This window comes from Medicago truncatula, chromosome 8 (assembly GCF_003473485.1).
Source record: "Medicago truncatula cultivar Jemalong A17 chromosome 8, MtrunA17r5.0-ANR, whole genome shotgun sequence".
Classification (NCBI taxonomy): Eukaryota; Viridiplantae; Streptophyta; class Magnoliopsida; order Fabales; family Fabaceae; genus Medicago; species Medicago truncatula.
Window position 1 is genome coordinate 17,458,865 of NC_053049.1, and position 15,157 is coordinate 17,474,021.

At 35.2% G+C, this 15,157-nt stretch overlaps 1 protein-coding gene across 1 annotated transcript; it reads right to left on the reverse strand.

The window, feature by feature from the left end:
* Window positions 1-357: 357 nt before the first annotated feature.
* On the reverse strand, window positions 358-2,642 carry LOC11407746 (unknown seed protein USP). Its single transcript, XM_003628176.3, has 3 exons — window positions 2,554-2,642; window positions 2,263-2,296; window positions 358-1,287 (listed from the first exon to the last, which is right to left on the reverse strand). Exons 1-3 carry the CDS (start codon window positions 2,590-2,592, stop codon window positions 650-652), a joined length of 711 nt encoding a protein of 236 aa, XP_003628224.1. The 5' UTR covers window positions 2,593-2,642; the 3' UTR covers window positions 358-649.
* Between the last annotated feature and the right edge of the window lie 12,515 nt (window positions 2,643-15,157).

Here is a 15,157-nt window from a genome sequence, read left to right on the forward strand (position 1 = left end):
GATGAGTTGTTTTTAGGATAGGGGTGGTTATGGGTGTGGAAGAAGGTGAAAATTCTTTGGGTAATGTTTTGGGTAAATTTTCGTAGATTTACAATATGTTTAGAGGTGTGTGAGTCTAGTTTTGGGGTTAGGATATAAATAGGCGAAGAAAATCATGACACGATTCACAAGGATCGTGTCACAATTTGAATTTAACTGTCTGGAAATTTTTTGAAGAAGGCAAAATCGTGTCACGATTATGGTACCGTCTCACAACTTTGGTGTCATTTATAAAATAGTTTATATTTATTGCAAAAAATATACTGTTGTGAGCTTTGAAATATATATATATATATATATATATATATCAAGTAGATATTATGTCAAATACAAGACATTTATTTTCAAACATTATCAAATTCAAACATACATAATTTTACTCGATATAGAAAAATAACCAGATAAACAAAGACACGCACATAGTTCTAACTAATTTAGAACTAGTTTTATTTAAAATACATGAATGACACTATAAATAAGACATGATATTTACATGAATCACTTTAAATCAAGTCCTCATGAAGGTGCAATTTTTCAACTTTTATGTGCTTGGTTTTAACTTGAAAAATTAGTAGAGAGAAATAACAATGTGCATATATCCAAATATCATCTAGATGGCACAAGGACGATCATCAGATTCACTTGCAACAGGAATAGGTAACCAAGCAACAGCCTTGTTACCAACAAAATGGCAGACAGGGATAGTTCCTGGCTTGACTTTGAGAACTTCATCGAGCAAATTCGGATTCATACCTCTTGTGTCATGGTGACAAGCAGCCAATGCATTAACTTTACTTCCATCAGAGGCCAACAAAGGGACCATGTAAGTTGTTGATGCATTCACTTGGTGACAATAAAATACAACTTTCTCGAAATTCATTCGATGACACATTACTCCTTTGTCTGCAATTTTCCTTACTTCTTCTACTACATATTGGTCTTGATTTTTAGCGAAATAACCTGAATATGACTTAATTTTCGCCCCGAGTTTTGAAATGGCAAATTCCTTCATTGATTCGGAGGATGTTGCGCAGAACTTGTCTTCTCCGATGGCAGGTGGACCTCCACAAATCTCGTCAAGACTATAACTCTCTTTCTCCACTACATTTCCAGATTGTTGAGTAGCTTTTTCGATCGGCAACCAACCGATTGTTCGAAAAGGTTGAATATTAGAAAGCTTTTGGAGGCCGCTCATTTTCTTGCCAGGATATAGGTCATTTTCCAAAAAGAGTAGTTTGCCTTCAATGTCTGCACCATTAAAAATAATAAATGCACCATAGGTAGAAAACGTAGTTTTTTTTTTAAGTTTTGATGTGTTGAATAGACAAATAAAAAATTTGACTTAATTTTTTAACAATCCGTAAGAAAATGTTTACTCTTAGGTCAAATCGAAATTTCTCATCGAATTTTTATAAGAGCATTTTGAATCCCATGTGCATCTTCCTCAATGTTTTTTTTTTTTTTTTTTGCCGAGGTTTGAACCCTGGACTTGTGTATCTTCCTCATGTTAGTAAGAAAGAAAAGACATTGTTTTTATTATAGGTGTAAAATAGAAAAAAATAACATTTTCAAATTAATGTTTTCTTTTTATATATAATTTGTTACACACGGTTTCAACTTTTTCTTACACGGTAACAAATTTTAATGTATTTTTAGTACAATAAAAACTGTGTGTAATATTAACAATTGAGAAAAACATATATGTACAACAAATGATAATTACATTGATTTGGAAAAATATAATTTTCTGATGATTGATAAAAATAAAAAAAATAAAAAAAAAAAACATAACTTTGTGATTTTTATCGGCCAAACCATTTTGGATTTGGGTCTTGTGGATTAATATATCTAATTTTTCAGAAAAATAAAATACAAATGATAATTACATGGGTTTGACAAAATATAATTATCAGATATTTGATTAGTTATTTAAATTAAACATAAGCAAATTGTGATTAATTAATTGAGATACATATGGCTGATTTTATTTCAAAAAAACGTTTTCTATATATTTTTTTAAAATTCAATTCCACATCAAAAATATATATGGAGCGACGTTCATCACCTTGTAGTTTTGTAAAAATAATGAGAAGAATCATAGAGAAAAAAAAAATTAATATGAAGCTCAATTATAAATACACACATATAAATAGTCTAAAAATTATTAAAAAAATATAAATATTGTAAATAATAATGGGGACCAGAAATATTCATAATACTAACCAGAATGAGATGCAACGATTCCCGCAAGAGCCAACTGCCAAAAAAAAAAATCATATCAGATCTTGCTAACAATATTTATCTTCACGTCTTCTCTCTACATGTGAATACCACATTAGTAAGTTTTCACCATCTTTTATATGATAGGAGTTACCCTCTACATCTTTTATGTCATTATTTCTAATTTCAAAAGTATCTCCTATTTTCAAATATTGAGGAAAGAATTTTATATAATCTTACAGAATGACAAATAATTATGAAATAAATTGAGACAGAAAGAAGAAAATAGCTTACAGAGAATAGAGTTAAAACGGATAAATATGTAGACCCCATTTAGGCTATTGAATACTATGAAGGATTGTTACAAGGTTACCGGTATATATAGTGGATGAGATTGCCCTTCACATGATGCATATTATTGTTTTATTAATTAAAAAAACCAATTGATAATTCAATATACTATGAAACCGTCTCCAATAATTCTCTTAAACAACTACCGACAATTACTAAAAAAGAGTACAATTATATTTCCAAAAAAACACAATAATTACAATTTAAAAATAATTTTATTGTAAATTCAAGGTCTCAAATTTGAGCATTGTGAATAAAAAAAATGTGGTTGTCATTAGCTGGAGAGTGACAAGTTCATCGGGAGATATTAGTCATTGATATGATATGTAAATATTTTGTATCACTAATGTGATTACGGTGAATTTTTCATTAAGCTGATGACTGAACGTGGCTACCGGATCCAGGAGTGGGATATACAGTTAGAGAGGCTTATCGTTTTATCACTAGCGGAATGCCCGACGGCCATAATGTCCCTTTGGTGTCTGCGGATCTTCTTTGGAGGAAAGATATTCCAAGTAAGGTTTCGATCTTTGCGTGGCGGCTCGTTCGGAATAGGTTGCTACAAAGGTGAATTTGTTCCGTCGGGGAGTTATTCATTATGAGGCGCAGTCTTGTGTCAGTGGGTGCGGCTTATCTGGATCTTCCGATCATCTATTCTTGTTATGTAATCAGTTTGGTAAGATTTGGTATATGGTTCGTCAATGGTTGGGTGTCTATACTGCAGACCCCTTAACCTTGGTGGATCATTTCATTCAATTTGGTACTTCAGCATGTTATACAAATGTGCGGTGTTCTTTTATGTATATAATTTTGTTTGCCACTTCGTGGGTTATTTGGAAGGAAATGAACGATAGACTTTTCTGAACCAAAGAAAGCTCATGTCGTCAGATTTTGGAGAACCTCAGGCTCCTTTCTTTTTCTTGGCATAAAGCAAAATTTGCTAATTTTTATTATAAGTTTCATGATTGGTGCCAGAACCTGTTCTTATATTTGGGTATAGGCTAATCATTGTTCTTTTTCTTTGAAACATTGTTGTAATTGTTTACTATCTCTCTTGGCACATCTTGTTTTAGGAGGATAGCTACTTGTTTAATATATTTCATTTTGATTTCTTAAAAAAAATATCTAAAGTTATTTTAAAATAATCAAATATTTTTAAAATGATTATATAAAATTTTAAAATAATAAAATTTTAAATTATTATATAAATATATATGTAGAAGTGATTAAAAAAAAATTATGCTCGGGCATGTAAGACAAAACCCCTATATTTTTTGACAATAATAATGTTAAGGATAGTTGACTTTACAAAATTGGTTCCGCAGCCTCCATGTGCTACCATTTCTCTCGACACCGTTGCGGAATTCTCTCCACGGCCTAAACTATTTTTTAGTGAAGTAGACAAAAAATGCAATTGTTTTAGGGAAAAGTATAATTTTAACTTATATATCTATCATTCATCGAGAATTGTTCAATAATTACAGGAGAATTATAAACAAGAAAGATGGAGACAGGCTTAAGAAATGAACTTTGTCGTAAAGTAATGAGTGACCACCACAATTTGCTTAGCTTATGAAGTTATGGTGATTATATAAAATTTACTAGTAAAAAAAAAAGATTATTCCAACTATATAGCATCCACCACAATTTTGCAGTCTCGTACCGTACCTTCGCCAGAAGAATAGACATCAAACAAACTGGAGGTTTGTGAGGTTCTAGCCATACTAAAGTTACCATAGTAATCGCAAACTATTGAAACTACAAGATAAATCGAGACATGTTAGTTCTTTTTGGTGATTTTTGAATAATGGCATGTCTATTTGGCGCTTCGCATGTCATGTAACAATCTATGACTTCTCTCTCTAAAATCTTTTCTCCACCTTCTCTCTAAACAGCAGCACCGTTCATCTCTTCCTCTTACCCAAAATCCAAACCCGTCACAATCATGTAGAGCCAATGGTTGGTGGTGCGACGAGGGTCTCCAAACCCGTTCCTTGTCCGTTGCGGTTTCTCTCTCTTTCCTTCCGGTGGTTGTTGATCCACACGTTTAACTCTTTTCCGTCGCCGTTCCTCTGGTTCTGCGTCGTTCTTGAGACATGATGGTTGGGTCGTCATCTGTTTCTTCCGTTGGATGGTTTGTGGTTCTGATTGTTTGGAGCCAGATCCATTTTTTTGGTTTTGAAGCTTTTCGATCCATTTCTCTACACACCAGTGGCGAAGGAGTTTGATTCCGTTTTGGTAAAGATTTGTTAGCTTTTATTTTTTCTTTTTCGTTTTGTATGGACTGTTGGTGGTGTTCGTCGGCGTCGGTTTCGTCGTCGGCGTCTGTTTTGGCATCGCTTGGGGTCTGTTGGGTTTTGTTCTTTGTTGTTGTTGTTGTTGTTGCTGCTTTATGTTGTGTTGTTGTTCATAGACTAGGTGGATTCAGATTTGGCCTTTTTGTGGTGGATTGTTTCGTAAACCCGAAAGGGTGTGTTCAAAAACCCGAAAGGGTCTGGTTCGTCTAAACCTGTTGTGGTTGGTTGTATGATTTGTTCGATTATCTGATCTGCAAGTTTCGAGGGGTTGTCTACCTTCACTATGGTATTGCTCGAAAGAGCTTTTTATGCTTCTTGTTGATCAGGGAGCTGTTGGCACTTGGATTTTGTTACCGTGTTGGCGGTCGATTCATTTGTCATACCTAAACTCTAATTGTTCTATGCAGACGTTCACTTTTCATATTTTTTGTAACTTGGTTTCGCGCATGTACGCGGGTTCGCTGGGTTGCGCCTTTGATTAGGGAATTTTTGTTAGGATAGATTAGAGTTGATCTACCTGGACTGATTTATCATGTTGTATTCCCGTTTGGGTTATTCCTGGGTCAAATTAATGTCCCCCTAGTCTTTGTATCTTTTTATTTTTATTTAATGTATTTTCTATTTTGCTTAAAAAAAATGTAACAATCTATGAGGGTGTTTTATTTTTTTGAACAAAGCCAAAATGAAATATCTTAGAAATCTTGGTTGGGCCTAACACAACCTCACAAAACCGACTTATGGGGTGAGGATTGCCCCCACTTATAAACATATTGTCAGGCCATGTCCTGTCTGATGTGGGACTCTTAACACCCCCTCACGACCAGCACTATTAGGCTTGGTTCGTGGACATAAATGGTGGGTGGCCCGATAGCGGAAACCTGATAGCAGGTGGCCCAATGGATCTTGGAGAGGCTCTGATACCATCTTATTTATTGTATAATTTATATTCTAATAAAATATTATAACCACCAAGAGCACTTCATCTCGCACAAGGCGTGCAAAGAAAAACGCTCCTCAAAAGAATACAAAGTCCAATTGTCTTGCCAAAAAACACACAAAAATAAGAAGAAAAGAAACATTACTCCATAACACCCATACAAATTAAAGGGTGCCGCCACCGGTCATTATAATTGAAAGCTGAAGTTAGCCTATTAGCCTTTAACCAAGAAAAAGACACAAACTTTACATTGTCAAAATGTTGTTCCAAGTCTTCTGCTTTGTCTTTGAAGATCCTGTTGTTTCTTTCCTTCCAAACAATCTAAATGCATGCATGCCAGATCACCTTGAAAAAAGAATGAGTAAATCGCAGTAACCCCGCCATATGACCAAACTGATGTAGACGATCACTGACAGAGCCTGGGGAGATGAAATAAATACCAAGCCACCGATAAACCATGTGCCAAATACTGCCAAATATATCACAATGAATTAGAAGGTGACATGTTGACTCCACGGAGCCACAACCACCTATGCAATAAACATCTTCCTGATGAAGAGCCCTCCTACGAAGAAGATTGTCTTTGGTAGGGAGTCTATTGTGGAGAAGCAGCCAAACAAATATAAAAACCTTTAATGGAACCTGCTTCAACCACGCTGCATCATAAAGACCAAGCTCCGTTGATGTGTCAGTTAGCGTAAGAAGCTGATAAGTCCCCTTAACGGTGTAACCGTTAATAGGATCTAGAGCCCATCACAATCTATCAAAAGCATGGTACTCCAAAACAATAGAACACAACAACGAAGAACACTCTATAACCAACTCCTCTTCCCACGCCAACAGTCGCCTTCGCCACTCCCAAGCCTCACCGCCATCCTCCCACCCTCTGCTAACCATCTCCCTCACCGTCACCCCTTTATTTTCAGCCAAATCAAATAAGCGAGGACAACGCACACTTAAAAGAGCACCCCCCCCACCCAGTTGTCGAGCCAAAAATTAACTCCACCTGGTCATCCCGTAAAATCAATTTAGATTAATTGTTTGTTATATGCTAACTTAATAAAATTAACTAGTTAAGAAAGCTAGGACAGAATATGCAACTTGGATAGTTTGCAGAGAGCTAGTGATCATAGTTTCCCCCATATCACTATAGCACTTGCAACAGATTATACACCATAGATTGAATATATAGATAGATGACGATCATAGGTTTCCACGAGATTTCCTATAACATAAGATTGGTAGAACTCACTGAGACATTATATCTCATCCCAATCCTTTTAATTTTTTTTTTCTTTCAGATAAGCAGGATGCTCGTGATGAGGATAAGTAGAAGAAGATGGATGAGCTACGCAGTTCTATCTCATATCAGTTTACTGTTGTCATTGCGTATTTGTGTACTAATTAGATGAATAAATGTTCAGACAAGAACTAGTGTATTTAGCACATTGACCTAATTGCACGTGTTTTATGGATATATGAGATTAATAAATTGATGTAATTCATTCGGACAAAATTGTTTATTATTGTAATTTTAATGTATCAAGTACTAAGTAAATTCTTAGGCTAAATATTGTAGATAAATTTAGTGTGGGCGTTACATTTGGTAACTGAGCAAGTCAATTCAGATTGTGCCTTGGGTCATTGGAATTCAATAAATGTAGTAGGACCATTTGGATTCTAGATGTTTATTCTAAATGTCTCATCTAGTTGAGTCCGATCAACTCAACCTAGTATATTTGTCAAACCCCAAATTTTGACCTAAATTTTTTTTTATTCGTCTTTTGGACCGAAATTTTTCATCGTTTCAGACGAAATTTCGGCATAGAGGTAGGGCTGGACAAAAAAACTGAATCCGGCCCAATCCGTCCGGTCTGATAGGCCCGCGGTCAAGCGGGCGGATCAATTCGGGTTACGCGGGTCATTCGGGTTGGCTGAAACGGTTATGTGTGGATAATTTTGGCCGGTTTCGGATGGGTTAAATCAACCCATCGAAACCCATATCCGACCGAGAGAATAGGGATTGATATAAAACCCTTTTTTTTTTCTCATTTCTCAACATCCCCTCTCTCTCTAAACATCAGCCGCTTCCACCTCTCTCTACCCAAATCATCTAACTACTTCCAATCTTCTCTCTTCCTCTCTTCATCGTCTTACTCTATTCTCTCCTACTTAGATCAAGCTTCCTTCATCTTCCTATTTCCATCTTCAACACCTAAAATTCATAAAAAAATCAATCACAAATCTTTAACTTCCATAACTAAATACTGTATGAATAACTAGTATTCACCCCACACCATAAAAATTGAATTTGTTTTCCATAAAATTGTCTTCTCTTTACTACTGGAAAGTTGTCGCAGCATGGACATTGGAAGTGATGCAATGCTACAATCTAAAGTGTTTCTTCATCTTTCTTTTATTATTTTTTTCTTTTCATTCTCAACCCAGACCTAAAGTTCTGGTGTGTGAGGTTCTGAATGTGTAAAGCTTTTTTTTGGATCAATTTTGTTTAATTTAAAACCGCTACAATCCACCCGATTGACCGAGAAAACCGTCAAACCGAAACCACATGCTCATTTGGACAGAAACGGACTATGATATTCAAACCATCGGTTGAGTTGGTTCCGGATTTAAAGCCCGATTTCCGACCGGAACCGACCGATGTTCAGCCCTACATAGAGGTATTTTAAAATACCTCATTTAGTGGTTCCGAAAGAGACAGTTATTTATTTATTTTTTATTTACTATTCAGTTTTATTATTGTTTTTATTTTGTTTAAATTTCTTTTTATTTATTTTTTGTTTATTTATTTTGAATTTTTACTTTTAATTTATTCAGTTTTTTTACTTGTATTTTATTTTTTTATTATTTATTACTATTCAGTTTTATTATTGTTTTTATTTTTTTAAAATTTGTTTTTATTTCTTTTTTGTTTATTTATTTTGAATTTTTACTTTTATTTTCACATATAAGATGTTTTGGGACCTGGGAACATAATTTATCCCTCTGTAAAGTCTTCAGAGGCCTCTTGAATCTTCATTTTTGATCTTCTCAAGGTCTTCACTAATCTTCGGATGTTCTTGCTTTGTATGATTTCTTCGTGAATTACATCAAAAACACCCTAGGATTGCTTTGTTTCGAGAAGAATGAAATTACAAACTCAAATAAAGAAAACATTACAAATGTTTCGATGTCATAGACAATTGTTCTAATATTCCACCATTTTGTTGGTAAAACCTACTGAAAATGACTGAAAAAATGCTAACAATAACGTAAGATTATCTTAACTCATTTTATTTCATCCTTTGGTGGATTGATGAGTCAATAATTAGCGATTTTAATATATTATTTAAGTTTATTTTATTTAGATTTAATATGTTTTTATTGCCTTTTTAGAGCTATTTTAGTTCAATTGCAAGTTATTTTATTTCAGTAACAAATATTTCAAGTTATTTTATTTCAGGAACAAATATTTCAAAGATTGAGTCTTGGAGCAAAAGAAAGGTGATTCGGAGCTGATTCGTGCCAAAAATATGAAGATTCTGGACAATTTTACCAAGCATGGCCGTGCCTGCAAGCTTTCAAGCCAGAACACAAGTCAGAAACATAGGCACGGCCCGTGCCTCCAATGGCACGGTCGTGCCACCCCTCCAGACAGCTTTTTGCTGCTTTTGCTTCTTGTACAAGCTACGTATTTTAGTTTATTTCTGAACTAAAGCCCATGGTTCCTTGTGGAACATTCTATTGATATATATATCTTGGGGCTTAAGTTGTTGTAGACTATAAATAGAGTAGCTAGCAATCGCAACAAATCATCTTTTGTTCTTGGAATTCAACAGTAACAATGGTTTTCTTTTAATAAAAGTTCTTTTTTATTTTATTTATGTTTTTCTTCTTCTTCTCTTCTATGTCTACAATGAACATGAGTGAGTAGACTCTTCTTGTTTTGGGATTGTTGTATAAGTCTAATGACCTAATCCTAATCAAACCAAGTCTCCAACCATAGTTTTATGTAAATCTATTTCACCGTTCTTATAATCAATACCAAACATTAATCGATGGATCGAAAGATGAAGTTTAATAGTTGTTATTGATTCATCACAAATATTAAGCGATGGATTGAAAGATGAAGTTTTAATATTGGAACAAGTGAATATAGACAAGGATTGTGAAACATGAAAATATTCTAGCAAACCTTAAGACAATAAAGTTTCGAGCTTCAAGGATTTCAATAGGTGTGGTTGCTAGAGAAACACACTCACTGAGACCGAAAGGAGATGTGATAGGCTAAAGAGAAACTTGTCTTTAGGAAATAGGTCCAACATAAAGTTCTAGGTTTAGGGTTTGGTTTGCAAAGGGTTTGTCACCATGATGGACCAATAATCCCAAGGCGCTTTTAATATTATTGTTTTTAAACCGTTAAAAATCCCAACTTCTCAACTGAACTCTCTTCTAATCATTCGTAAAGGTTAATTGAAATAAACAACTCCCTATCGGAACGATACTCTTTTTACTACTTCGGTAAATCGTGCACTTGCGGATTTGCTACATCATGCATCCATTGACAAGGAATTTAATAATATTTGGGAGGAAGTGATGAGAACGTGGGTGTGGAGGAGACGCCTTTTAGCTTGCAAGGAGGATAGTGTGCGGGAGTGCTCTGCTTTGTTACATAACATTGTTTTGCAGGATAATATTCATGATAGATGGAAGTGACTGCTAGACCCTATTCATGGTTATTCGATGCGTGGGACTTACCACTTTCTCACCACTTTCGATGAACCAATGGATAGGGGCCTCATTGACAATGTGTGGCACAAGCATTTGTGTGGCACTGACTTCGCAATATACTTCCCACCAAAAACAATTTGGTACGTCGCCGAGTTCTTCAACCAACTGACAACATGTGTGTGGGAGGATTCGGTTATTCTGAGTCGGTGGATCACCTTTTTCTTGGTTGCAGCATCTTTGGTGGCATTTGGCTTTTAGTGTGGCAATGGCTTCATATCTATTATGTTTCTTCTGGTGTGCTTCGTGATCACTTTGTTCAGTTTACTCGTATGGCGGACATGCCGCATGTAACATCCCAAATTTTAAGAGACGGGAAATAATTAGATTCTTAGAATTCAAACTAGTAATTTAAAAGTTTAGAATTGATCCTAAACTAGTGTTAACCAAATTCTAATGCATGTTAATTAACGTTCCTTTTATTATTATCAATATTATTTTAGTTGTGTTTTAAGATATTTGTTTATATTCTTTCAAAAAATAGATATTTGTTTATATTTATTATTTATTATTTATGCAAGTAAAATGATTAGTTGTTGCACCATTAGTTGGATCTTTTTTTGGTCAGGTAGCCTAATGGCTAGAAATTCACTTTTAAAGTGAATAAGTGAAGTATTCGGGATTCGAACCCCGGACCCTGCATATAATAATGCATTGTCCGTCCCTGCCAACCGAACTATGCTCACGGGACAAATTAGTTGGATCATTAACCTAGTAATACTCTCCCTATTCAACACGACATGTGTGTTATATATACCGGGTAATTGAGAAATTAGGCTATAGTTATTAGTGGAAGCAAAATTAATAGGAGATCAATCTCAAAGTAGCAAAGTACGTACCAGCTGATTTTAATTCAGATCTATTAAACTTAAAGGTGAGTAATCACACCCTTTAACCCTATTAACTGAAGGATTTTATGAGAATCAATTACACTACCAGAAAAAGCAAAATTAGCGAGAGAAATTAGTGACGGAAAAAATGAAATTCCTCACAAATTCCTTGATCGCAAAATTTAGTGACGGAATTAGAGAGGGATTTCATGTTTTCCCTCAATAAATATCCCTCACTAATTTTTGTTTTTTAGTAGTGTTAACTAGCTAATGTTATGGATTTCTGTTATATATATATCTATTGTTCGAAGGTCAATTGTGGTTTTAGATTGAAGTCGATTAACTTTTTTCACGTGACTTTGGAAGCACACAGAATAACATATTTTATGAGATGTATATTGTAACCATGCATCTAATCTTTTAGTGTTTTATTTGTGAATCCGTTGACTGCACAAATTATTATATGAAACCTGTTGCAAATTTGCACTAGAATTTATAAACTGCGTGTATATACTTATAAAGGATTGTGCGTATATACATTTATAAGTTTATACATGTATATGGTACTTATATACATGTATATGGTACTTATATCTAGTATAAGTTTCGTGGAATTTATATATTACTGAACCTACACATATTTATAAGCCATATGAATGAAAAATCCACCTTGTATTAACGTGTAAATACAGTGTTTATATATGCACTTGTTCTTTGATGAATTACTAGTATATAACTGTGATGATTGTTATAGTATATTCTATACTAAAGTGAATATATTGATATGATAGTTACAATGAAAATTATTTCTACTAAGATGAGCTATGTGCTCCATATGGATGAGTCTTGTACTCCACCGTTATTTATTCAGATGAGCCATGTGTTCCACACAGACGAGTCTTGTACTGTTAATTATTGCTTTTGGACTGCATTACGTGGCTGATTTATCTTTATTCCCTATTGTTTCAGTTTTTTATTTTAGTCAATAAGTGGTACCTACACTTTAGGAGAAAGCAGTTGTTGTTATCCCACGATCCTAGTTTAGTGGTGATGTAGTTGTGTTCTGTTTTGTTTTGTGAAACACTATTAAGTGTATTGTTTTAGTGAAATTAATAAATCAATTTCCCATTCCATTTCAACGTATTCTTCCCTGTCTATCATATTATTTTTCATTTATACCATATAACCAACAAATTGGCACCAGAGCTATCATCTTACGGGGCCTGTGAAAATGGAAACTGAAACAAGTTTCTCACAAGTTGCTCCTCCTGTCTTTGATGGGGAGAACTATAACCTTTGGGCAGTAAGAATGGAGTCTTACCTGGAGGCTTTGGATGTTTGGGAGGCTGTTGAAGAGGATTATGAAGTTCCTCCGCTGCAGAATAATCCTACCATGGCTCAGTTAAAATATCACAAGGAGAGAAAAACTCGAAAAGCAAAGGCAAAATCATTTCTTTTCTCCTGTGTTTCACAAAATGTTTTCACCAGAGTTATGACCCTCAAAACAGCAAAAGAAATATGGGACTATTTGAAGGAAGAATACGCAGGGGATGAGAGGATTCGAGGCATGCAAGTACTGAACTTGATGAGGGAATTTGAGATGCAGAAAATGAAAGAGTCTGAGACAATCAAAGATTACTCTGACAGATTGCTTTCTATTGCAAACAAGGTTAGGTTACTCGGTACTCAATTCGCTGATTCTAGAATTGTTGAAAAAATTCTGGTTACGGTGCCTGAGAGATATGAAGCATCAATAACCACCTTGGAGAACACAAAAGACTTGTCTAAGATCACCTTAGCAGCAGTGTTACATGCGATGCAGGCTCAAGAGCAACGAAGGCTTATGAGGCAAGATCATGTGGTTGAAAGTGCTTTACCAGCCAAACATCATGTAGTTGGAAGTACTGCAGGCAACCAAAGCAAAGATAGAGGTAAAAAGAAGAATTACCCACCTTGCGAGCACTGTGGTAAAATGGGTCATCCACCGTTCAGATGTTGGAGAAGACCGGACGCAAAGTGCAGCAAGTGCAATCAGCTTGGACATGAAGCTGTCATTTGCAAAGGAAAATTTCAACAACTTGAAGTCAAAGCCCAGGTTGTAGAGCAAGATGAAGAAGATCAAATGTTTGTGGCAACATGTTTTTCATCCAAGAGTAGTTCAGAATGCTGGCTGATTGACAGTGGTTGTACAAACCACATGACATATGATAAAACCATCTTCAAAGATTTAAAACCAACTCATATCTCAAAAGTCAGAATTGGCAACGGTGTCTATATTCCTGCAAAAGGAAAAGGAACCATCGTAATTTCAACGAGTTCAGGTATAAAAACAATCTCAGATGTTCTGTATGTACCTGATATTGATCAAAATCTGCTAAGTGTTGGTCAATTATTAGAAAAAGGGTTTAAAGTATCTTTCGAAAATCAACTTTGTCTCATCTTTGACATCACTGGTCGGGAGATTCTTAGGGTCAAAATGAGAGGTAAAAGCTTCTCATTTGATCCAATTGAGGAGGAGCAGACCGCTTATTTCACTCAAGTCAGTCCCATTGAACTTTGGCACAAGCGACTTGGTCACTGTCATATTCAAAGAATGTTGAACTTGAAGAAGAAAGACATGTCAAGAGGTCTACCGGTACTTTCTGATGATTTGCCAAACTGCAATGCTTGCCAGTTTGGTAAACAAAACAGAATTCCATTTCCCAAAACTGTTTGGAGAGCCACTAAAAAGCTGCAACTCATTCACACAGATGTCGCAGGACCTCAAAGAACTCCATCATTACAAGGTAGCCTATATTTTATTCTTTTCATAGACGACTTTACAAGAATGTGTTAGATTTATTTCTTGAAATTCAAGCATGAAGTGGCTGGAGTATTTTTAAAGTTTAAGAAGATGGTGGAAACTCAAAGTGGCTCCAAGATTCAATTTCTAAGGTCTGATAATGGCAAGGAGTATACATCAGCACAATTTAATTTATTTTGCGAAGAAGCTGGAATTGAACATCAACCGACAGCTCCTTACACTCCCGAACAAAATGGAGTTAGTGAAAGGAGAAATAGATCAGTAATGGAGATGGCTAGATGTATTTTGCATGAGAAGGAATTGCCTAAACAATTTTGGGCAGAAGCGGCAAACACGGCGGTGTTTCTTCAAAATCGACTTCCAACCAAGGCTTTACAAGATAAAACTCCTTTTGAAGCATGGTATGAGTATAAGCCTTCACTAACCTTTCTTAAAGTGTTTGGTTGTGTTTGTTTTGCACATGTTCCAAAGGTTAAGCGTGACAAACTTGACAAAAAAGCACTTCCGGGCATTTTTGTGGGATATAGTTCAGTTTCAAAGGCTTACAAAGTGTATCATCCTCAAACCGAAACACTGACTATAACTAGAGATGTACATTTCAACGAAGACCAACAATGGGACTGGAAGAATCCACCGAAAACATCTGGATCTCTAAGCATTATTGAATATACTCATCCTGAAAAACAAACAACCGAATTGTGTCTGAATGAATTAGAAGATGATCCATCCATTAGAGGCACAAGGCTGCTGTCAGACATATTTCAAAGATGTAATGTAGCAATATGTGAGCCTTCTTGCTGTGAGGAAGCACGAAAAGATCCAAAATGGAAAAATGCAATGGAGGAGGAGATGTCAATGATACAAAAGAACAAAACATGGGAGCTGGTTGAAA